We start from the raw sequence: 26,626 nt of genomic DNA, 5'->3' as shown, positions 1-26,626 counted from the left end.
AATTATTTCAACGTGAAATAACCAAAAAATCATTCACTTTTTGGAGAAAAATCATTACAATTTTTTTAAAGTGTTTAAAAAATATGTATATCTGTTTCTTAAAAAAGTTTATAGCATCAAAAGTAAGCAAGTTACGCCGAAAATAAAGTTGATTTTTGTTGGTAAAAAAAACTCGGAAAAGTCAGCCCCTAATTACCATCTTAACTCAAATTAATTGTTACCGCTTCACAAGTTACTTTGCCCATGTATTATTTATATGATCTGTAAGTATCATCGGTTCAAAGGCCTTATTAAAAAAAAATGGTTTTAAAGTAAATCTGTTTTAATTTTTAATTTTGAAAAAATTGTTTTATTCAAAATAACTTAAAATTTATAAGTGTGGCCACAAAATAAGTGTGACAAAGTGTGTGTTTTTGCTTTTCTGAATATTTTGGATTTTTTGCTTTTTTTTGGAAGGCAAAAATTGGTTAAGATATGGCTGTTCTAAATTTGCGTACATTCGTGTTTATTGACTAGTTCTAGTCCTTTTAACTACAGCCTACAGCCCCTTCAAAAATAAGCACTTTGAACCGATGAAACTTACAGACATAAACGACACTTACACGAGTAAAACAACATTGAAGTAAATGGATTAATTTCATTTTTGATGCTAATTAGGGGGAGACATTCCGGAGTTTTTTTGACCAAAAAAAAAGAGATCAACTTTATTTACAGCGTAACTTGCTTACTTTTGATGCTATAAACTTTTTTAAAAAACAGATATACATATTTTTTAAACATTTTAAAAAAGTTGTAATGATTTTTCTCCAAAAAGTGCATGATTTTTTGGTTATTTCACGTTAAAATAATTCACTTTGAAATTTGACGGATATGAACCTATTTTCCATTAGCTATAGAATTTTGTTCCTACTGGGTCTAGAGAGTTCATGCATACATCATTTTTTTCAATATTTAATTTGCCATATTTTTGTTAAAAATATTTTTTCAATAAAATACTTACTGTTTGAGTTATTTGTCAACAACCGCCTAAAAACGTGTTTTTTTTTGTTGAAAAGTGAAGGTGTTTACTCGAAAATAACTCGAACAGTATTAGCTTGGTAAAAAAATGCTATAGAACAAAAGGTGCTTAGAATTAGACGTTTTATCCATTTCCGAACTTATTTTGAACATATATTTTTTCACCCCTTATAAGGGGTGAAACTCATCCCCAGGACAAAAGCACACAGAGGCCCAATATCATTTTTATTCTTTGACATGTTATCTATGTGTGTGCCAAATTTCATGTCAATCCAAGCGGTGCTTTAAAATTTAAAGCAAAAACCGTGATTCAATATATTATAAGTTGCTAACGGTTGCCAAGGGCAACCGACACAATAAATCACATTCGTAACGAAAAATAAATCTCCACTACACTTTAAAAATAAATTTTAATAATTAAATGTAATTTTCGGTTAAAATAATTTTTATTTTAAGATAATAGAAGTCTTTCTTTAGTCAATGATTGTGAAATAATTTCTTAATTGTTATAAATACAGTCACTACGATTTATTATATCACGTTTCTGAATTCCTGAATTATATCACGTTTTTTCACCCACAGCCTGGCATACTATGTCTGACGAACTTCTTATAGAAAGTGTGCGGGTGCGGGAATATGTAATTTGTAATATTATTGTTAATAGACGGAGAGCTAGAGCCGAAAAATCATTGTCATAAGTAATCTGGAGTTTTTCCTGTGAAATGTGCCCATTGTATATTGACAATTATGACCCCTTTCAGGCTGACACCTCAGTGGATACAGGAAGTAGCAATAAGGGATGAAAGGGGAAAGTTAGTGCAGTCATTAAAGGTTTTCACCTCCTATTTTGTTAAACCTCCATCGATTTGCATGAAAATTGGTGACTAGTTAGAGCCTACCTCAAGAAATAAAACTGATTTGGTGCCAACTTGCACTTTTACCCTGGTGGTGAATACCAACCCCAAAAATCGATAGAGGGACACATTTTAAGTAAAATTTGTTTTATCATGTTATTAAAATAAATCAATACTTTTTGAGTTATTAAAGATCAAAGATTTGTCTATTTAAGAGCACATGCGTGAAGTTACGGATGATAAAAAGAACATATTAACAGGGCCGCGCCAAGGCTTTCAGGCGCCCCGGGGCAAGTCATTTCAGGCGCCCCTTTTCTCTTTCCTTTGTAAGTAGCTTTTGTAGTTTAGTGTTAGTGAATCGTTACACGGTATACCTACAAACTATTTTTTATGTGTTAGGAAAGTATCATCATCATCATCATAATTTAGCCGTTATTGTCCACTGTTGAGCATATACCTCCTTCACTGCTGAGCATATGCCATGCTATGCCTGAGCATATACCACCAACGCCAGCGCGTTGGTGGTCGATATCTGCTTCGTTTATCCGATCGTCCCCCGCGGTCGCTATTCCAAATCTTCTAGTCTAGCTGTTGTTCGGTGTTCTTGCCACGTGACCTGCACATCTCCATTTCTTTTTTGCTACATGTTCTATTATGTCTTTGATTTTTGTTTGGTATTCTGTCTCCTTGTGATTCCTAACATGGCCCTCTGGGTAACCTTTATTTTTTGCTCTTATATTTTCAGCAGCAGGAAAGTAATATACTGATAAGTTATTATGAATACTATACCTAAATATTTACAAAAAACAACCATTACATTATCAGAGAAGAAATAAATATATCGATACATTTTTAGCATAGTAACGTAAGTCAACAAAAACAATTTTGTAGGTTTTTTCTTTTCATGCGTTTCTTTTGAGGGTATAATTAAAACAATTCTGGACACACGTTTTTAAAGTTAAAAAAAGGCTTTAAGTAATTCTAGACTTACTACACTTTGGAATTACCTTCTAAACAATAATAGCGATAGTTTAATGGAAAAACATGATTTTCGCCAAAAATGTCACTTACATTACTTTGCCAAAAATGTATCGATATACCTAATTATTATTATATTCCATTTCCTAATGGCTTTTGCTCCGTATTTTAAAGAACCGCTTGGATTGACATAAAAAAAACTTACGTTAAAAATAAGTCCGGAAGTGGATAAACTGACTAATTATAAGCAACTTTTGTTCTGTATACATACAGTTTTTTTCACTAAGTCAATATTTTTGGAGTTATTTGCGAGTAAATATGTTCATTTTTCAACATAAAAACCACGGATTTAGACAGTTCTTCGCAAATAACACAAAAAGCGTGTATTTTATTGAAAAGTGAAGTCGGTAGACCTACTAGAGGAAGAGTTATAGCTCGAGAAATTCGGGTTCTTATTCGTCAAATTCCAAATCGAACATTTTAACGTGAAATAACCAAAAAATGAAGAACTTTTTGAGCAAAACTCATAACTTTTTTAAAGTCTTTAGAAATAGCTTTATTTCTGTTTTTAAAAAGTTTCTAGCAGCAATAGTATGCCAGTAACGCTGAAAATAAAGTTGGTCCCATTTTTTGGTAAAAAACATCGTAAAAATATCCGCATAATTAGCATCCCAAATTACAGCATCCCGTTACAGCTTTACAATTTACTTATGTATATTTATATGATCTGTAAGTTTCACCATTCCATAGTGTTTATTTTTGAAAAAAATTGGTTTTAAATTAAAAAAAATAATTTGAAATTTTGAAGGAAATGCTTTTTTTTCAAAATTTTTTCTAAGAGTATATTTTTGATAAAATACTTTTTGAGTTATTTGTGAAAAACCGTCTTTAAAAGTGTGTTTTTTTTTATTGAAAATGAACATATTCACTCTCAAATAACTCGAATAGTAGATATTGACTTAAGTAATACAAAAACTTATAGAACAACAACTTTATAACTTATAGTTACTTACAATTCGTCAGTTTATCCACTTCCGGACATATTTTGAACGTATATTTTTCACCCCTGTGAAGGGGTAGTACTTCCCTATGGCAAAAGCACACGTCGAGACAATATAAATTTTCTTCTTTGATATGTTAAAGATTTTTGCTATGTGTAGGTAGGTATGCCAAATTTCATGTTAATCCAAGCTATTCTTGAAAATTCAAGTTTTGAAACATTTTACCGTGAGTGAATGGATTAATAATTCAGTTTAATGAGAGAAATAATGGTTCGTACACTTAGGGCCGGCTGTTCGAACGCTAATCAACATTGATCACTATCAAATACTTAATTACTGTCACAACTGTCAATGTCAACTTTGGTTGGGTTGCCGAAAACATAATTATTGATGACAATTATGAAATTAGTTAATCAATTATGTTAATAATTGTTATGTTAATTGACTAACTAATCTCATAATTATAATTAACTATGTTTTCAGCAACCCAACCAAAGTTGACATTGACAGTTGTGACAGTAATTAATTATTTGATAGTGATCAATGTTGATTAGCGTTCGAACAACCGGCCCTTAGTATATAGTATAGGTATATAGTATAGTACCTATATAGTATATAGTAGGTATAGGTGATCAAAGTAATATTAACTGCTATTTTTATATCTACCTACGATTGGTAAATTTTTAATTTTACAAGGTAATAAAATATTACTAATATTTCTAGTAATTTAGGTATTGTCAAATTTTTTTTTCGGCATCTGCCGGCGCCTTTTTGGTTTGTCGCCGGGGTGCACCGCCCCTCTTCGCCCTTATGGACGGCGCGGCCTTGGATATTAATTATTAATTGTATGTTAGTAAAATATTATTTTTATATTATTTCGATATTTAATTGAATTTTTTCTATCAATATAAACTGAATATGTCCAGAAACTGGTGGGTGTCCAATAATGGGTACATTTGACATATTCGAATACACTTTTGCTTTTATAATATCGAAATAATATAAAATAGTTATTTATGAAACAGTTCGTGAAGTATGCTTTTTGCGAACGCACGCGATTTTTAGAGCACGAGCGGAAACGGAGCGAGTGCTCTAAATCGCGTAAGTTCGCAAAAAGTACTTCACGCACAGTTTCATACAATATTTTATCTACGATAAACAAATAAAAAAAGCTGTAACTCTTCGTCACTGGAATTCATTTCTATTCTACAATTTTTAGAACTTTGACATTTAAAAATTCTAACTACTTTCAAACCACAAAACTGTCAAAACTTTTGTTGTAATTCATTGCTCACATTGTCATCACCATGACAACGCGAAAGTTAAGGATTGTCACCATGACAACGCGAAGGTTAAAACAGTGCGAAAAAGTAAATCCCATTTAAAATACATTGTTACTTCACGCACACTTTAAATCCTTCACGCACTGCTATCTATGACAGTTTTCACAAACTAAAAACTTATACATAATATGACATAGAGTAGATAAATAATATTTTAGTAACATACAATTAATTAATATACCTATTATGTTTATGATCCGTAACTTCACGCATGTGCTCTTAAACAGACAAATCTTTGATCTTTAATAACTCAAAAAGTATTGATTTATTTTAATAACATGATATAAGAAATTTTACTTATAATTTGTCCCTCTATCGATTTGTGGGGTTATTTTTAATAAGATAGTTTTCACCCCCGAGAAGGGGTGGTATCCACCCCCAGGGCAAAAGTGCAAGTTGGCACCAAATCATTTTTATTTCTTGGGGTATGCTCTAACTAGTCATACATTTTCATGCAAATCGATGGAGGTTTAACAAAATAGGAGGTGAAAACCTTTAACCCTTTCACCCCCAGCTACTAATTTTTTTGAGGTAAATAATCCCAGCGATTTTAAGTTTGGACACACGGCGTAAGTTTTCATGCTTATATACCAACGGCCGTACGTTGTACGTCATAGGAACGAACCTACACTGAAAAATGTAATAACTTGTACAAAAAAAGATATTTTCTATTAAAATGCATGATACCGTATACCGTTGAGTGAAAAGTATAAAGGGACGCAACCAAATGTACTACTTTGTGCCAAATTTTTCTCACGGATAGATGGCACCTGTACATAATACTCCAGGATTTCCCACACTTTTTACTTATTTGGATTAGAGATTCAGTGGCGTATTGTTTTATAATAGTATGATACAATTGATTCAAAAGATGGCATAACCCAGACATCCAAAGTCAAAGTTATCCTCCAACATCAAATGTTCTATATGGTCCATATAATGTTCAGGAAAAAGTCACACCATTTTGAGCGTCGGGTTTGGGTGGGAGACGGGGGAGAAATGGGTAAATTCGTAGTTTTTTACGTTTTTCGTCAATATTTCTATAACTATGCGGTTTAGCATGAACAACCTTCTATACAAAAATGTTCTACATTAAATTTGAAATAAAAAAGGCCCCATGCATAATCCTTCTAAAATGAACAGTTCCAAAGTTACGGAGGTAGTATAATATAATTGGTCCAAAAAGAGGCCAGACCCAGACATCCAAAGTAAAATTTTTCCTCCAACACCAAATTGTTCTATATGGTCCACGTATTGTTTAGTAAAAAGTTGCACCATTTTGAGCGTACAGTTTAGGGGGGAGATGGGGGAGAAGTCGGTAAATTAGAAGTTTTTTTACGTTTTTCGTCAATATTTCTAAAACTACGCTTTAGCGTAAACAATGTTCTATACAAAAATGTTCTACATAAAATTTAAAACAAAAAGATCCTATGCATAATTGTTATAAAATCAACGGTTCCAGAGTTACGGAGGGTGAAAGGTGGAGGTTTTCAATACTTTTTATATATATTTTTTCAATTGATGATGATTTTGGGTGGTGAGGTTGACGTTTCTTCAAGGGCTTATCACCATCGGCCACTGAAATAGCAAATTATATTTACAAAACAAAATCCTGTTAAAGAAAATTTCTTTCATCAGTAATAATATTATAAATTGCCCAAAAAATGTATAAAGTTTCGAAAACCTCCACTTTACACCCTCCGTAACACTGGAACCGTTGATTTTATAACAATTATGTATAGATCCTTTTTTGTTTTAAATTTTATGTAGAATATTTTTATATAGAACATTGTTAACGCTAAAGCACAGTTTTAGAAATATTGACGAAAAACGTAAAAAAACTACTAATTTACCGACTTCTCCCCCATCTCACCCCACACACTGACTTTTTACTGAACAATATCAGAGGTGTAAAAATAACACAGAAAGAGAAATACAATTAAGTTTTTTTATTGATATGATACATAATTTATACTTTTGTGATACAACAAAAAATCGGGGTCTGAATCACTGTCACTCATGATAAGAAATAGTTTTCGAGATAATATAAAATAATTTCATAGAAGACTGCACTTCGAACTACAGTTTAAAATTAAATCGAAAACTAATATCTTTTCGATTTTATTTATTTATTTTAACCATAAGTAGCCTATCAGCAGGGACACATAAACTTTTCTCCGGATTATTAATTTAATCCTCCAGAAACTCTGTACCTGCAAAATATACATTATTATCTGGATCTAATTCAGTCATTCAGTGTTTACCTGATTGTATTCAAATTTTGGGTAAATATACCTGAAGTCTAATGAAACCCTTTTAAAACAGTATTTGTCAATCATAAAATAGGTTTTCCCAAAATGTACTTAATAATTCTGATTACTTAACTATTACCATTGATTATAAACACACACAATGGGTGTTTTTAATCAATGCTAGTACTAAATATTTTTCTACCTGTCTTTGGACAAAATTGTTTGTATGAAAAGGGGTCGACCCACGATATACTAAACTGTGACTAAACTAAATAATTGAAGACAGATACTAATTTTCAATATTTATTTACAGTGGAACCCCGATAAGTCGGCCTCCGATAACCCGGATCGATTTTCATCAGATAAAATAAAAATGTTTTCACTTTGACTGAGTTTCTTTTACCAAGAAATAAACAATAATGTATACAACTGTACGTAATTTAGATGTACTGGACATAAGTATTTAATTTTTTTGGCAATTATAATTACCTTTATCTGTAAGAGTACCGTATTTTATTAACTTTTACCATATTCTCCGGCTAACCCGGATCGGCCGCGGTCCCGATTAATCCAACTTACCGAGGTTCCACTGTATTTATTTATTTTGAAACGTTTTTTTTAGTGTAAGCAAAAAATCCAAATAAAAACAGTTGAAACGTAATAAAATAAATTTGACGTACGTCGTACGTCCTGAAGTATAGTAAGTGGACGTACGTCGTACGTCCACTGGTGCTGAAAGGGAGACTTACACTAACTTTCCCCTTTCATCCTTATTGCTACCTCCTGTATCCACTGAGGTGTCAGCCTGAAAGGGGTCATAATTAACAATATACAATAGACACATTTCACATGCCTCCATATTACTTATGACGATGATTTTTCGGGTCTAGCTCTTAGACTATAATAATTATACAAATTAATAGTGCAAAGTAAATATGTATGTCATGGTAACAACTGTAGGTACATAACTGCCGTTTGCAGTTGCCGTCTGCCGCCTGCCGTCGATGTCGGAATCGTACCTTAGAGCTCTAGAGTACGTGTAATTACTACTGATAATTTTCGGCTTTTGTATTACATTTTTTTTCTTTCTTAATTTTCTCAAAAAGCTTATTTCATATATAAAGTTTAATTTAGTGCATTTTAAAGACTACTATAAGCACCTTAAATACCTATAAAATTGTAATATATGTCCGTTTAAACTTGAGTAATGTCCTCTTAAAGTGGTAGTAATTCTGTAAAACTACGAAATTTTTTAAAAAATTACATTTTTTGAGACGTATCATTTGAATTAAATTTTTGAGATTTTTTTGAATAAAACATGGTTTAGTGAGATAGATGTTTGAAAAGTAAGTTATGCAAATTTTAGAGTTTTATAGGTAAAATTGTATTAGTTAATAGTAATATGCAACGAGCATTTAATGATGGTCATTATGAAGCGAGTATGAGGGTTACGAAACGAGCCGTATGCGGCGAGTTTCGTATAGAGTACGAGCTTCATAATGATAATTAAATGCAAGTTGTATACACTATTTTTTCTATGATCATTCACAACAAAAAATATATTCAAATTTATTAATTTTGTAACACAAATAAATTCAGTAGTTTGTCAGTTTGACGGTTTGTTTACATATTGAGACCTGTCAAAACTGTATGTATTTGACTCGCCATTGGTCACTGCGCGTGTACCACCTTTATCGCAAATACCATATCGCGATTCTATTGGTTAAAAATCTGTATCTTAATGAAAATCTGTATCATAATGAAGTTCATTATGATATAGTATTTTTACTACAAAAGCAAGATTACGTAGGTCAAAATTTCTGACGTAAAAGCACTGTCAAAACATTAGAATGTGACTTTTCATCATGGCCACGTTAATGTCATTACTTGTCAGATATTTTTCTTTGTTTTTGTTTACTATAAAAATAATATCTATAATTCTTTATTCTAATTCATGATGCCAATCGGATTTCATCAATTGCCGAAATATATTAATTATATGCCAAAATATTTGTTAATGTTAACGAAAATAATGATATTCCATAACATCAACTCTAGAATTGAAATTTGTGTAGCACAGCTAAAATACGACACCAACACGGAACTGCCCGATCTTGTATGTGTCATAAGCGTCCACATGGTATTTTAATAAAAAAACGTAATCGCGATTATTGAGAATTTTAGAAATTATATTAATTAAATATTAAATATCCAAAAACATTTTTTATTATTATTATCAATAATATAAATTTTCTAAAACAATTATTTAAGTTCAATATTCCAAAAAATAATAATTTTAGTTAAATATTTTAGACATTCGTACACTACTCATACATTCAAACGTAAATGACAGTTAAGTGTAGCTGGTTGCGGTCAATTATGCTGTGAGCTGTGAAATAATCAATTTTAATGATTATAGGTACCTACACTATGATAATATTGTTGCTAATTAATATATTTCGGCAAGTAATGAAAACCAATTGACATCATTAATTAGAATAAATAATTACAGATATTATTTTTATAGTAAACAAAAACAAAGAAAAATATCTCTGACAATTAATGACATAAACGTGGCCATGATGAAAAGTCACATTATAATGTTTTGACAGTGCTCATACGTCAAAAATTTTGACCTACGTAATCTTGCTTTTGTAGTAAAAATACTATACAGGTAGTGACATCATAATTGACATAATAGGTGCGTTCGCGGGTACAGTTGACAAATTGTCGCCGACAATTTCTAACCTCACTTAATATAAATAATACCGTTAATAGATAAATAAACAAGGTATATTTACTTTTAATTAATATTAATAACTAATTATTAAATTATACTAGGTAAATATATCTTGTATATTTATCTATTAACGATATTATTTATATCATTTTAAAGTGCGCATGCGTTTTGCTGCTAATTTGTCGCCGACTAGTCGCCGACAGGCACCCGCGAACGCACTTATTATACGCTGTGAGCTCGTACGTAGAGGGGATATTTAAAAATTCGCGAGCGCCAGTAGTGACAAGTCTGTAAACGTTTACTGGAAATTTGACATAAATGTCAAAGTGATTAATTTAAAATTAAAAATAAAAACCTTAATTATAAAAAATATTAGTTGGTCAAAGCTGTGGTACCTATATATTTTTACCTTAAATATACTTACGTTTTAAATACTGAATTTAAGTTTTTTTAATGTTCCGTAATATGTAATTATAAATTAATCTATTAATCTTAGCGCCATCTACACGATAATTGTGAAAGTATCCGAAGTAAGAAATTAATATTTCAATCGAATATATCAATAGAACGTCAAAATGATTAGCAAAACCTTAAAAAAAATCGATTACAATTTAATTACTTTTTTGCGTTGTAAATATTAAGCGATAACAATTAAATAATAAATTTAAAAATTACCGGTGAAACTTGCATTACTAATCCGCTAGGAGCGACACCAGTTAAGCTCAGAGCGTATAGTATGAGAATAGAAAAACATTTTTAAATCATTCAAACAAAATTCATGTAATAAGTCTCATTTTCCGCCCACACCGTAAGTATTTTGCCCATATTTTTTTCTTTGTATTACAACCATAAGATAACTTTAATGTTCTGCTTTCATTTCCAATTTGTAAAATTTAATTTGATCAATTAGTTAAAAAATTATAATAAATGAACTCGCGCTTCGCCTAACGCTACTATACAGTGAGCCAATGTTTGTTAAGAGGGGTCACTTGAGCGTTATAAATAAAAACTTATAGAAGTTGTAGATTTAATTTTAGAAAAATCTTTATATAAGGTTCTTTGTATAAAATTTTATGACTTTTTCAATGGTCAAGTCAATTTTTCTCTATAATTTATATTTTCGTAGGTACACAAAACAACTAATTTTGCAGTTCATTTGTTTAATAAAAAGTGAAGCACCCACTTTTGGAGTAGAACTTTTTAATATGTTGTTTATTAAACATTTCTTAATAAAATTACAAAAAGTTATACATATCTTGTTTGACTTTTTCCGTAAGCAAAATCTCCATTGACTCCCTAATGCCAGTTAAAAATGCAGCAAAATTAATTTAAAATAATTAAATTTTAAAAATACATAAAACATAGGTATAGTCGGTTCGCTAAACTCAGACACAATTGGCTAGTTATTTTAGTAAGTAATTTTGCCAATTTGGTAAAATTGACAAAAAAATTATTACTAATTAGTTAATAATTACTAAATAGTTAGTAATTTTGCCAATTTTGGCAAAAAACAAAAAAAATACCTACTAAAATCACTAGCCAGTTGTGTCCGAGTTTAGCGAACCGACTATAGTATAACCGACTTCACGCTAGTCTGCAGTACCGCATACTGTACCACGTTTTTTGTTTTTTTTTCTATAAATTTATAATCTTATAAACATATAAGTTCTTCTGCCATAAAGACTGTGATATTATACACCTCCAAATCGATTATTAATGTATAACTTAATCATTTATTTAAGGCATTTTTAATTATTTAAGTAAATAATACATTCTTGAAATTTCTACTCCCTTTATCGTTTTATAACAATACTATTTTCTGATTTATTATAATATATATTATGTATTGACAAAATTTGAACGTTTAATAGCCAGTGTAACTTTATAAATAATAAATAACATTACCTACTAGTAAACGTTATTAATAATTCAAAGCCGGTTTTTACTCACCCGAAATGATTTCAAACAATTACTACACACCAATATTAAAAACCTTCTTCTTCAATTACCCGGCCTATCATTTTTCACGCGAAACTAAAAAATAAACAAGAAAATAGGGAAAATAACAACAAAAACAGTGAAAACTGTCCTGTCAAACGTCAACTGATCAACTGACGGAATTTTCATTTCCCTGCTTTAGATTTTCTCCCCAAAGATATGACCCCAAATTTTACCAGAAGCAGAAAGGGAATGGTAAATGTCCCTAGCACATAAATGTAGAGATGCGCGAATGTATTTTAAAGGAACATGTTATTTTTTAATAATTGAAATGTGATATTGAGATATGACGCGTAAAATAAAAATAAAATAGTAATACAAAATACGGGAAACAAATACATTATTTTAATAACAAAGTGGAGAATACGGGAAACAAAATAAATATAAAAAAACTAATTAATTTTGGTTATTAAAAAAACACCTACGCTGTGCATTGGTTATTTGCAACTAGTCACAAAAGATTAGACAAACGAGCAAATTTCCTCTATTAACAATATTAAAACTAATGTTTGTAGAGTTCTCCCCAAATGGTATTCCTCAATTTTTTTATATATACAGTATGTCCCTGTAAGTTGTATCCATATGGAAAACTTTTTTATTATTAATTTTACGAAAAAAAGTTATTCTTCATAAAAAGCTCTGCATGGTCCAAAACCTAAGATTCAACCATCAGATATCAAATTTTATGAACATTATACGAGGTATGTCAAAAAGTTTGAATTTCACTCAAGAGTAAAGTAGCTTTACTTTTCACAATATTGAAAATTGTTATAATGAAAAGTTGTTTGGAATTAAAAACTATATTCTAAAATGCAATTACATCCTTCTAATTGAAAATTTTTTTTTTTGCAAAATTATGGATAACAACATTATTTTCAGTAATTTTAATTCTAATAACTCTTTTATTATTAATTTTACGAAAAAAGTGATTCGTAATAAAACGTTCTGCATGGTCTAAAACACTCTAAAACCTAAAATACAACCATCTTATGTCAATTTTATACGAGGTGTGTCAAAAAATATAAATTTAGATCAAAAGTAAAGTACCTTTATAGTTCAAAATATTTCAATAAGAAAGATGTAATTACATACTGAAACATGGTTTTTAATTCTTAATAACTTTTCATAATAACAATTTTCGTTATTGTGAAAAATAAAGGTATTTTCCTCTTGAGCCAAATTCATATTTTTTGACATACCTTGTATAAAATTGATAAAATTTGACATAGGATGGTTTTATTTTAGGTTTCAGACCATGAAGAACTTTTTATTAAGAATCACTTTTTTTCGTAAAATTAATAATAAAAGAGTTATCAGAATTGAAATAACTGAAAATAATGTTAGTTATCCATAATTTTTCAAAAAAAAAAAAAAAAAATTCAATTAGAAGGATGTAATTGCATATTAGAATATAGTTTTTAATTCCAAACAACTTTTAATAATAGCAATTTTCAATATTGTGAAAAATAAAGCTACTTTACTCTTTAGTGAAATTCAAACTTTTTGACATATCTCGTAGAATATTCATAAAATTTTATATCTCATGGTTGAATCTTAGGTTTCGGACCATGCAGAGCTTTTTATGAAGAATGACTTTTTTCCTAAAATTAATAATAAAAAAGTTTTCCATATGGATACAACTTACAGGGACATACTGCATATATATATATATGTGCATTTGCTACCCATACACCTCCGATTGCTACATCCTTAGTTCGAGTGTGCCTCCGATTTTACGAGTTCGCCTCCGAAATCGGAGGCGAACACGTACAGTCATGTTTCTTGTGCATTTATTTGCTAACTCGTCTGTATAAGGCGTTTGCCAATTTTTTAAGTAGAGGTAAAATCGAGTCATTAACGTCTATCGATATACATTTTAGTTCGCCGTATCTGGCGTCAGAGGCGCAGCTTGTTACACGCGTATATTCTGTCGTTAGCCGAAGGTAGTGGGCGCCTCCGATATATACGCTATGTCCACCGGTTCACTGCGCCTCTTAGTAGTGGCAACATCGCAATCATTTAATCGCATAATGTAGTCGGAACCTGATACACAATGATTATGAATAGCTAGATATAAGACACTGCAACGCTAATATTTGTATTTTCTCACCGTAATAGAAAATTTTATGCAAGTTTGCATTTGACTAAATTCGTATAATTTCGGGGTAATCTTAAATTTATCAGATCCTAAGTAGGTATCTATCTTTATCTATTTATAAAATAGGGCCCGTGATTTAAATTAGAAAGTCTAAAAGGACAAAATTTAACTTTCTTTTTGCGTACATGGCTTTCAATAGTAATAGCACTTAATAGTGATGTAATTAATATGAGTCTTACTTTTCTTGTACTAAACGTACCATACAATTGTTTTATGTTTTATTAACACTGTCCTTATTCTTATTCCTTTATTTTGATGTTAATCAAACTCGATACTGAAACACAGCTTTTAATGTAAATAATATGAAAAGGAATTAAGGCCGTTCCTCGCGATTCTGGGCATAGGAAATTCCAATGTTAAAGTTTAAACAAAATGACGCAAAAACTATGGCAGATATTGAGATAATTCTTTTTTTTATATGAAAGGTCCTAAAAAATTCTAGCGCACTATTTGTGTATGAATTATGAAATTGTTTAAACAATACACTTTTTAAAAATATTTTTGTTTAAAATTAACATAAAAAATAGTAAAATAAATATGGCGCTATAGAATTTTTCGCACTTTCCGAATCTGTTTTTATTTTTTAAATAAAGTGTAACACAAAATAGCTATTTTGTTTAAACTTTTTAAAAAATCCAAAGTGCTGGTAAAAATTGTCTCTGTCGATCCGGCACAGGCTCTCCTTGTCGATATCTAGCCGACAGGTAGATATCGACAACGATATAGGTACGCCCTCTCGCTTTGGGGTAGTCATAAATATTTTGAAAAGGCTTATTCAGACTTTTGACAAACCAGTGTGATAGTTTTTACAATGGGTAGTTCTCGAAGACGTTTCTGTGCGCCACGCAAAAGTCGACGTCGATTGAGGAAATTTTATGCAAGCCATCAGTAAGTACCGATTATTTAATTTAATTTTGTTTGAATAGAAGTATTTTCTGTTGATTTTTGGCATTTTCCTTCTAAATTTTTATACTAACTGTTTTTATAACAACACTATGGTTCCGTTTTACTTATATAATAATAATAATTGTAGATTGCAGCCAGTATATTTTTTTGTATTTCAATCAAAATTCTTTTCTTTTCTTCTTTACATGAGCTTAGAGCATATATTTTGCAGTAAAATCAATGTAAGATCAGATCCTGGAGTTTTCTTGGGATTTATGTTTTCTCGTATTTCTTTTTTAATGTAACGGGAGTAATTTCTGAGCTAACTTGAATTGTTTCCATCCCTGCTAGGTCTACTATATTTTGTTCATTTGTTCAAAATTTTGTGCTAAGTAATTTGAAACCTCTCTGAATTTGCCTGACTATTTCTTGCCCAATTTCCATTTTCTAATCTAATTGAAGGGGTGGTTGAGTGACTGGTCATTTATTGGAAAAAATTTCATCTTTATTTATAATCTACATTTAAAAAACTCGTAAAAAATTGGATTTCGGAGCATCATTTTATTTTCTGTATATACATGAATATGAAAATATAGTTAAAAAAATCATCAGAAAGTAATAGAACTTTAATTTTTTAGGAAAGCAAAGCTTACTGTGTGGATGAAATTCCGAATACGGCACTTGAAAATGAAGTTCGTCCTTCAACGAGTGCGTAAGTGAACCATTTTTTCTCATTATCTAGTAATAATTTGCAATAACAAAATTGCGTTTTTTAGATATGGCCAAGTAGATACTGGAATTCGAACAGAGGGCGTTTCTAAAGAGTTTCAGATTCTTGAAAAATCAGGGCAAATGGAAACTTTGTAAGTAAAATATATTTCTCAGAGAGTTGGACCATAAACACTTTATTTTCAGGTCACCTTCCAAAATTTGTGGAAGAACAATTGTAGACGTCATTTTTCCAAAGCTCTGCTAAGTTTTCCACACTGTGGTCTATTTTCTTGTGATGGTAGCACAGTAGAGTTGTTGAAAGAAACTAGGAAGGGATTGGAATCGACTTTTCTATTCCAGTGTAACACCTGTAAGTCAACTGTGGAAGTTTCCACTGATGATCCATATTCGAAACAGACTCCAGTCAATACTGCTGCTGTAACTGGAGTGATATCGATTGGATTGGGATATGCCAATTTAAAAGAATGGTGTTCTACCCTAAATATGCCAGTGATGTCAAAGATCTACAAGAAAATAGAAGGAAAGCTGTGGACAATTTCTATAATACAGCCACGGAATTGATGCTAGCTGCTGGAAAAGAGGAAGAAAGTCTAGCACAAGAATGGGGTGAAGTTGATCCAGAAGATGACAAAGCTGTCATTAGTGTAATAGCTGATGGTGCATGGGCAAGAAGATCTAATAAATCTATATTTTCGGCCAATTCGGGTGTGGCTTCTATCATAGGAAAAAGAACTGGCAAACTATTGTATTTAGGTGTAAAAAACAAGTATTGTTGTGTGTGCGTCAAAAAATTCTATCACTCCATACGTATGTTACAAAAATTATAACGGTACTTCGACTGCAATGGAAAGTGCAATTGTTGTAGAAGGTTTTAAACAGAGCATACAAATGCACAACTTGAAATATAAATATTTTATTGCTGATGGCGACAGCAGCACGTACAAAAAAATGTGTGAAGCCAAACCGTACGGCAATAACTTTTTTATTGAGAAAATCGAGTGTAAAAACCAAGAAAGGTGGCTATCAGTTAAGGTGTTTGGCGGCAGCAGTGTCATATATTCCCGTGGAAATTATTTAAATAATATATTGCAAAATATAAGCAAAAATGCAACTGGTCATTACCAAAATTTATTTTCTCAAAGAAAAATTAAAAAATGGATACAAGAAAAAAAAAACCAAAAAAAATATTTTAAAAAACAAAGTAATAATAAACCTGATAAAGACTATGGTCTAAATGCAGAAGAGTCAGTTCAGTTGTCGGATGAAGAATTCGAAGCAAAAAAACAGGAATTTTTAAAAAATCTGGTAAAAAATATCTCAGAAAGAACAGAGATTTTTAATAATACCACTGCTCAAGGTAATAGTGCTGCTTGGTATGTAGAACGTCAACAACGGTTAACGTCCAGCAATTTCGGAAAAATATGCAAATTGCGAGAGAAAACAGACAGAACTAAAACTATTGAAGCAATATTGAATCGAACGTTTTGTTGAAATAGATTTACGGAATATGGAATTGCGAATGAACCGAAAGCAAAAGAAATGTTAGAAACAATTTTAAATATAAATATTGAACTATCAGGACTTTTCATACATGATGAATATCCCTTTCTTGCAGCTAGTCCTGATGGCTTAATAGGTGACTCAGGCGTAGTCGAAATGAAATGTCCATATAAAGCTAGATAACTTACGTCTGAAGAAGCTATTGAACAAAACAAACTTCAATTTTGCCAATTAATTGACGGTCAATTGCATTTGAAAAGAACTGATTCCTATTACTACCAAGTACAAGGACAGTTATTTATTTCGAACAGCGAATACTGTTACTTTGCAGTATGGACCCCAAAAGGAATTTTATACGAAAAGATTTATAAAGATATAGAACTGTGGGAAAATATGCTACCAAAATTGCAAGATTTTTATTATAATTTTTATTTGAAACAACTTATAAAGAAGTTTAGTTTTCCATCGTAGCTATATCGTTTTGTTGATAAACTTTTAAAATTGTACTTACAATACTTTCTTAGAAGATGGTTACGACATACAATTTTTCTCAACAAAATTATTCACATACGTATTTTCTAACATTTTTGATGAACACTACTATCTCCATCGGCTATTAAAAGTTTGTACGTAATGCCATGCGTGTACTACATTTTAATCCATCTAGAATTATTTGACTTTCCATTGCAGTCGAAGCTTTTGTCCAATTTTTGTAACATACGTGTTCATTCTTACCTTCTCCGTATAATTTACAGTAGGAACAGTATTTGTTCCTAAAACTTAATCTTTTGTATTCTGTAACCAATAATGGCTACAGCTCCAGAATTGGGGTTATACTTTGTTTTATATCATACACTTTATTCAAAATAACCACATTATGAATTTTCGTGATCCAAAAATATTAACACAGAAAAAAAAAACAACCCTAACCTGCTTTCCTTGAGATCGTTCTGAAATTGATAATCACACACTTTTTAAGTTTGCATTAAATTTTGAACATAATTAAATATGTATCACTAATATTCCAGACTCACTAGTTTGCTTTTTTTAAGAAAAACAACTTACTTATTTTTTGTTACCATTGATTTTCTCAATTTCTTATATACCCATATACGCTATACCCATAGTTACATTTAGTCTGTGTCAGCCATTTATTTATGATTTAAAACTTTTTAATAATAATCAATCAAAGTACAGCTCCCGGAACGAACCATGGCCGATGTGAAACGCTGTCGACGATCGTACGCCCACTTAAACTCTACAAGTCTACACAGACAGGATTTCTCTCAACGACCATGGTTCGCTCCGGGAGCTGTATTGTCATTTAGATCATTACTTGAAAATTAACTAATCTTCTTTTAATTTTTTTATATGATGTTTTTTGAAGAAGGATGATTGGATACCTCTATGTACCTTTGATTAGTTGTAAATAAATTATTAAAGTTAAATAAATTTTACTTCTAAGGTCTGTTATTCTAATTACCCCATGAAGATCGTCCACTTAATTGCTAAAGACAACATCACTGCTAAATTGTCCGTAAAAAGTGACAAAAAACAAAAGAAAATATACATTACAAAAAAAAGGAATTCAGTAATACCGTGACCTCAAAATATCTCTCTATATTTACATTAGTTTGTTAATTTTGTTCTATTTAAAAATTTTAAATCTTAATTATTATTGTTCTCGAAAACATCACTTTGCATGATTCTAAATACTATAATTTACAATTTTATGAAAGTCTGTTATTTTAAGTAACCATAATCTTATTGAAGAGAAGAATGACAACAAGTTTATCATTGTATTGTTACTCCAGGGGTCTGTCGCTTCACTAATCGCCTCTAGTAGCATTTTTGACCTGAGATTTTAACAGATTTGGTTTATGTGCAGAAAGAAATTTTTGAAATAGGGATAGGCAACTCATTTTTACCGTTACGTTTTAAATGGTTGGGCCTTAAACAAAAAGTAATTCCAGGGGGTAACACTTATTCCAGCGCACTGTATATAATAATGTAATATTTTTTGCAATAAACATATTTCAAACGAATGACCATATTTACCGTGAGCCACTGTATAAGTTGAACAATAACATATAAGTTAAAAAATAAAAAAATATTAAAAGAAAATTTTTTAAGTAACGCTTTTCTTTAGTTACGAGTGACTAAAATTAAAAATCCTATAAAAAAATCAACTAAAAAGCAAAAAATAAACAAAAATTGAAAAAAAATCTAACACATTCGTCAAAGAAAAGCGTGGAGCGTGTTCATCGAATAAACAGTTTTCGCCCAACGCTTATCTTTAAGGAATGTGTTAAGATTTTTTCAATTTTTGTTTATTTTTTGCTTTTAGTTGATTTTTTTTATAAGATTTTTAATTATAGTTACTCCATTAGCTTGCTAATCACCGAAAAAAGGTCGTACAACTCGGGAAACCACCGGGCGAAAGCAATTACGCATTAATAATCTTTATCAATACCAATACCATATAAAAATAACAGAGAAGGTACAATACAACAAAAAGTTGCGAAGATTATAAAGAGAAACCGAAGAACTGTACAGTACCTAATAAAAAGGCGGAAAGACTAAAAGAGAGTGTGCAAATAAATTCCAAACTAGAAATACGAAAAAGTTAAGTATAAGTATGAATCATATGTAGCAATCACGATAATTAAACGATAAATTTGGCAACATCTACAGAGGTGGACCCGCACTTGCAACATCATATAAAATATGCAAATGAGGCCATAGAGTACGTTCAGTGTATGGAGGCAAACACGAACTACACAAATAAAATAACTGTATAAAATTAGGTTAATAAATGTTTACCCCTCTTTCTTTGCCTTTATATTATACATCAAAATAAGGTTAATGATGCATTATATGTGCACATACTACCTTTAGTTTTGGTGGAGCGATGGACGTCTGTTGTATGTGCGGAGGCAAAAAGGATACAAATGCACATATATATATATATATATATATATATATATATATATATATATATATATATATATATATATATATATATATATATAAATATATGTATCGGTTTTAAAACGTCTTTCGACGTTGTCCGATGCCTAACATCATCCCAATGGCCATCTCAAAGTCTCTAAGATCCCTTGTACTCATTGCTTTGGATACCCCTTCTTTCCATGTCTTTTTGAGTCTTCCTCGTTTTTTGCAGTTTGGTGCTACCCACTGTATAATATTTTTGGGCAATCTTGTGTCTTCCATTCTTTGAACATGACCATACCAAATAAACTGTTTCTTCTCAATGTCTGTTGTTAAGTCACCATCTATTCCAATTCGTCGTCTTACTTCCTCATTTCGAACTCTTTCCCTACGGGATATACCTAACAATCTTCTAAACACATCCATTTCTACAGCTTCTAATTTTTTCCTGTTGTTCTCGGTTACTGTCCAAGTTTCTGCTCCGTAAAGTAGGCTGCTTTTAATAAGTGTTTCATAGATATTATATTTTCGCTGTATTCCTATTTCGGAGCTCCAAAATATTCCATTTAGGCAGCCAATAGGGATGTTCACTAATTTTTAAATATAGTTAAATTCAATAAATTACAAGGTATATAAAAACGTAACAATCATAAAACTGTTTAAAAATGTATATTTTTTAAGATAAATGAGTTCATAATGTTGATTTTCTTGGAGGCTAGAAAAACGGTACCCTGCAGCGAGGCTACGGTCTGCGACGTCAGCAGTCGTAACGTCTTTGATCGACGACTAGTTTTTTTATACTTATTTACTCAGTGTATTTGAATGTGCGCAGTTTTTTACGTATTTAATTATTAAAAATAAAGCCAAATAAGTGGTGTTTTGTTCCTGGGTGTGTAAATACATCAAAAATCAGTTCTGACAAGATTTTTATTACCGTTCCAGCCAATTTAAAACAGAAAAAGAAATGGTTTGTTGCAGCTAGAACTTAAAATACTTAACTTAAAGAACTAACTTAATGAAATAAACATTATAGAAGTTTTCGAGAGACTTTCGGCCCTTGGTAATAATGTAATTGTTCTTTCTGCATTTACATTTTTCAAAAATACTTATTAGTTTTCTCAGGATTCGAAAAAAATGAATGAATTTAAATAGCATTGGACCAAGATTTTGCACCTACCCCCTTAAAGAGTAAATGAAAAAGTTTCGGGACCTCAAATTTGTATTCCTTAAACTGGGATATTCCTAAAAACGGGATTATAATAATACATACAGTAAAAGTAAACCTTGAAATAACTACATGTGGATGTAGGTATGACTTTATATTATATTAAAATCATTAATAATTTAGTGAAAAGATTGGTTGAAATGAAAATGTATAATACCCAAGTTCAAAAATATTTTTTACCTTGGAACAGTTGTCAACTCGAAATACGAAACAACCGAAATAAGATCTAGAGTTGAAAAGGACATAGCAACAGTTAACAACATGCATGAGAAATATTTTCACCCATTGCGACATAATATCTCTCCCACTAAAAATGCGGCTGCTAAAATGTTATTATTTCCGGTCTTGCTATATGGCGCAGAGGCCTGGACAATAATGGAAACATTAATGAAAAAGCTAGAGGCATTCGAGATGTGGGTGTACCCACGTATCCTCAAAATATCCTGGGCGACCCACACCAACGTACAGGTATTGCGTCGAATGGGAAAACAAAAAGAAATCTCTTTTACAGTTAAGAAACGAAATCTTAAATATTTCGGTCATATCATGGATATGACCGCAAACGCGGACCCGGAAGAAAAGACAGTCATGACTTAAAAACTTACGCCAATGATTTGGACAAAAATCGATCGAGTTATTCAGAAACGCCTCAAATGAAATTAAAATTGCCATGATGATAGCCAACGTCCACAACGGACAAGGCACATGAAGAAGAATAAAAATATTTTTAATACACCTAACCAAGGTAAAGTAATAACCAGCCAATGTATGTATACAATATGCATGCGTACAATGCAATAAACCATTGTTACATCTACACTACAGTCGGTAGTTTATACGAATCGGCTTTCTGAAAACCTTCTTCCATTTTATTTGTTTATTTTTGTAAAACCCAAAATATGTCCTTACAAACAGTCTATCCATTTAAACTAAACAAATTCACTATAAAACTCCACTTTAACCCTGATAAAACAAGAAGAGAACAAAATAAAATGACCTGAAACGTCAAACAGGTAAACAGTAACACTATGAGTATGGCGCGCGCTTGGGGTATGCAACTAGTGACGTCAGGCCAATAGAGAAGCGTTCTTGAAATTTAAAATAATGCTAGATTTCTAATAAAGATTTTTTATAGAAAGGCTTTTTCAATTTTGTTGAAATTTTGGACAATTATTCCTAGGGTGTTTCTTAATCGTTTTACATGTTTGAAATGACTTTTTAATTTTTTGTGAACATCCCTATTGTTCTTCTAGCTTGTGTTACCCTTTTCTTTATTTCCTCATCGTCTTTTCCCGTTCTATCGAAGATTACTCCCAGGTACGTGTATTCACTACAGGATGTGACTTCTTCATTATCCTCTAGTTCGATATTGGATAACTCAGCTCCTATGGGTAGGTATTTAGTATTTTCCACATTAATTTCCAAGCACCACTGTTCATATTCCTCCGTTAGTTTTCTTGTCATATACTGTAGATTAGTGTAGATCGTCTTTATCATTAGCTATGATCACTTGGTCATCAGCAAATTGTAAGGTATATAAACAAACCTCTCCGAGGTCTATACCCATACCGTGGCATTTACGTTTCCACTGGTTTAGTGCATTTGCAACATATATCTTGAACAAAGTTGGTGAAATACAGCAGCCCTGGCGCAGACCATTGTTAACGATGAACTTTTTAGATAGTGTGTTGCCAATTTTTACTTGTGATGTAGAATTTTCATATAGATTTTTTAAGGCTTTGATTAGAGTGTAGCTGATGTTAATTTCTTGTAGTGATTTCCACAATTTAGTCACAGGAACGCTGTCGTATGCTTTACGGAGGTCAACTTTTTTAACTGACTTAAATATAGCATTTAACATGCGCAGTACTTTTAGATATAAACTAGTGGCATTAACTCAAAAGGTTTTATACTAACTCGATAGGTTTAGTTCTTACTCTTACTAACTAGTTTCTTTAGTTATGAAGTCTGTTTTCATCTTCTTCTTAAAGTGCCCTCTCAGCATGCAAAGTCTGCAGCTGTTCTTATTAGCTGTTCAAAATTTAGCCCTGTCCATTTTTGGATGTTTCTTAGCCACGATAGTCTTTTCCTTCCTAGTCCTCTCTTTCCCTCGATCTTTCCTTTCGCTATAAGATGATCATATTGCTACTTATTATTTCTCAGTACCTATGTGGCCTAGGTATGATGTTTTTCTAACTTTCACTGTGTTGAAAAGTTCTCTTTCCTGGCCTATTCTATGCAGCACTTCTTCGTATGAGGTATGCGATGTCCATGCAATTTTGAGGATTCCCCGGTAGATCCACATATCAAAGGCCGCCAATTTATTTACGGTTGATGTTTTAAGGCTCCATGTCTCAACTGCATAGAGGAGAGTCGATCAAACGTAACATTTTGATAAACGTAGTCGAATTTCGAGTTTTATTCGAGAATCTCAAAGCAGTTTTTTGATTTCTTCGAAAGATTTTCTGGCCTGTTCTTTTCTCGATCTTATTTCTAGATCAGGATTTAGCCTGCTATCGATCCAATATCCCAGGTACTTAAATCTGTCGTGCTTCTTTGCAAATACTTTAATCACATTTGCGAAAATTTCCATATCTATTTTTTATAGGTCTCTATCTAAAACCTTTAATCATTTTGATGTTACTCGCGCTGCCACAAATGCAAGACCAAGACGAGACTTAAACAGTCTTGGTCTTGCGCCAGTACACTAAGTCTTGGTCTTGGTATTGCGCTCCCGGTCTTGGTCTTGGTCTTGCAGCAAGAGTCTTGCAAGTCTCGCAGTTGCCTATTAGCCTATTGCATATCTTTGAACAACGTAACAGACAGGTACATTTTAAGCTGGAATATCATAGCCATAGTGAAGACCAGCCAAATTAATAAATATCTAGACCAGCGGTTCTCAAATCTGTGGTGCATGTACCACTGGTGGTACATATCATTATTTGCGGTGGTACACAAAAAGCAAAAACAGCCAAAATCAGCCACAATTATTATAGTTAATTAGATTACCTGGCTATTTCAATTAGGTGGTAAAAAAAATAATAAAAAGTATTTAAGTATTTTGTGGTACATGACTCAAAAAGATTGAGAATTACTAATCTAGACAATTGACACTGGGTGGGTTTTGAACCCACGATCTAAGTGATCAGTGCCTATGTTCTAACTAACTAAAGTTTATTAGAAACTTATGTATTCTATTATCCAATATACGCGAATGAATAAAAAAACATAATGTTAAGAAAATATGAGGCTATCGTTTAAATTTCAGTATTTTATAAATGCTAGAATATTCCACAGAGTGATGCTAGCTCTGAGAAAAAACACAGTTTGATTGGTACTTACACCCGGTGTACAATGACAATAATTGATATGTCTAGCAACAATATTATTATAGCGATATTTATAAAAATAAGACAACATTATATTAAAAAATCACTTAAATCGGACAACAGGTTTAGGAAATTCGAAATATTAACAATGACCCGTTTATAAGGTGGTGCGTAAATTTTTTGGAGAAGTGTATATCGTTATTAAATAATATTTCGGTATTTTGTTAGGGTATCTGGCATTATCTGTTCTTTTGTCTCGGTATCATACCTACTTTTAAATATTATACGCGCTGTTTCGGCAAATTTTGTTTAACCGAGTGACCTCATAGCACATTAAGCAAAAACAGTACATAATAGTCTTACTATTCTATATACCGATAAGATTTGTGTGTTTAGATTCCTGGAAAACTAATATTGAAAAAAATTAATTGCTTATTAGGTATATTTTTTATCAGCTTATTTTAAAAAGTTTGGATACTATAATCGATATTACTATCGGCATCGCAAAGCAAGAATGTTATGTTATGATTAGATAGAAGACGACTATTCTCATTACTCGGACAATTAATTTCAGAGAAGTCGTCTGCTGGGAGGGAATGTACAAAATATTTTATTTTTACATTATAATAATGACCTCTGATTACGTGTCAAATGTGTGAAATTCTTTAAAAGAATATTTTGATTCGCTATGTATGTTTATGGTATTGTTCGTAATGAGCATAAGTCCAATTTTTAAATTTTTTATTGCAATTTTTTTTGTTTCTCATAGAGTATCTAAGAATATAGTCGAACTAATATACTTCCTAAAACGACCCTCAGTTCTAACTGCAAGACGCAAGAGTCTCGCAGGCTTAGTCTTGTTCTTGCTCAAGTCTTGCACGGTAAGTTTTGGTCTTGGTCTTGCTCAAATTAGGCGGTCTTAATCTTGGACTTGCGAAAACGCAAGAACAAGACCAAGATTGCAAGAGCAAGACCGATTTTGGGCAACACTAGCTGTATGTCATATGCCCAGACCGGCTTCAATACTTGTTTATTTATCATCAACTTATGTATTGACAGCTTCGATTTTCTTCCAAGGAGCCAGTACAAGTCTATGATAATATCATAGTAATAGTAAATAGACAAAAACTAAAAACTATGTGAAGACTTGTCATTTTTGCAGAAAGTCTGCAGATGCTTGTCTCCAGAGTAGCAAAAGTAAGTAGCAGGTTTGAGCTTGAGTTTAACGCAAAAAAAAACAAAATACATGGTAATAAGCAAAAAGAGGATAATACTGGGACAATTATTAGTTAATCAACAAGCTATATCACAAATCCCCCACTTTAGCTATTTGGGCGCAAAAAACGAACAGTGGGAACAATTGACGCAAATCAAGATAAGCATCAAGCAAGCAAGATCAACTTTAACAAATCTTTAATATGGAAAAAGAGGTCCAGGAGAAGAATATCCTGGCTTCATAACCTACGAAAACGGTTTAACTTGGTCACTACCGGGCATTTGAGGGCACCAGACAACAAAGTTAAAATAGCCATATTAGTGTCCAACATTCGTAACGTGTATGGGGATCATAAGAAGAAGAATATGAAGTAATGAAAAAATTTACTACGGAGTACTTTGTATATAATGCTAAATGACCTTGCTTGGAAAGATCTGATATCAAAA

At 31.4% G+C, this 26,626-nt stretch overlaps 2 protein-coding genes across 2 annotated transcripts in view; one reads left to right on the top strand and one right to left on the bottom strand.

Moving 5' to 3' along the window:
* The window catches only part of LOC114334179 (protein rhomboid-like), a 451,337-nt gene extending 439,044 nt beyond the window's left edge, over positions 1-12,293 (bottom strand). Inside the window, exon 1 of the mRNA XM_050648374.1 lies at positions 12,136-12,293. The gene's annotated coding sequence lies outside the window, so the exon portion shown is untranslated. The remainder of the gene's footprint in view (positions 1-12,135) is intronic.
* Positions 12,294-16,011: 3,718 nt separating this feature from the next.
* Positions 16,012-18,922, top strand: LOC126883127 (uncharacterized). Its single transcript, XM_050648372.1, has 2 exons — positions 16,012-16,089; positions 16,142-18,922. Exon 2 carries the CDS (start codon positions 16,802-16,804, stop codon positions 17,447-17,449), a length of 648 nt encoding a protein of 215 aa, XP_050504329.1. The 5' UTR covers positions 16,012-16,089; positions 16,142-16,801; the 3' UTR covers positions 17,450-18,922.
* Positions 18,923-26,626: the final 7,704 nt, after the last annotated feature.

Source organism: Diabrotica virgifera, chromosome 4, assembly GCF_917563875.1.
Source record: "Diabrotica virgifera virgifera chromosome 4, PGI_DIABVI_V3a".
In the NCBI taxonomy this organism is placed as follows: Eukaryota; Metazoa; Arthropoda; class Insecta; order Coleoptera; family Chrysomelidae; genus Diabrotica; species Diabrotica virgifera.
The sequence above is the reverse complement of the archived record's forward strand: the minus strand, read 5'-3'. Positions and strand labels throughout refer to the sequence as shown.

Bases quoted from the DNA above. Each gene is read 5' to 3' on its own strand.
- LOC126883127 (XM_050648372.1), top strand. From the start codon at position 16,802: ATGGAAAGTGCAATTGTTGTAGAAGGTTTTAAACAGAGCATACAAATG.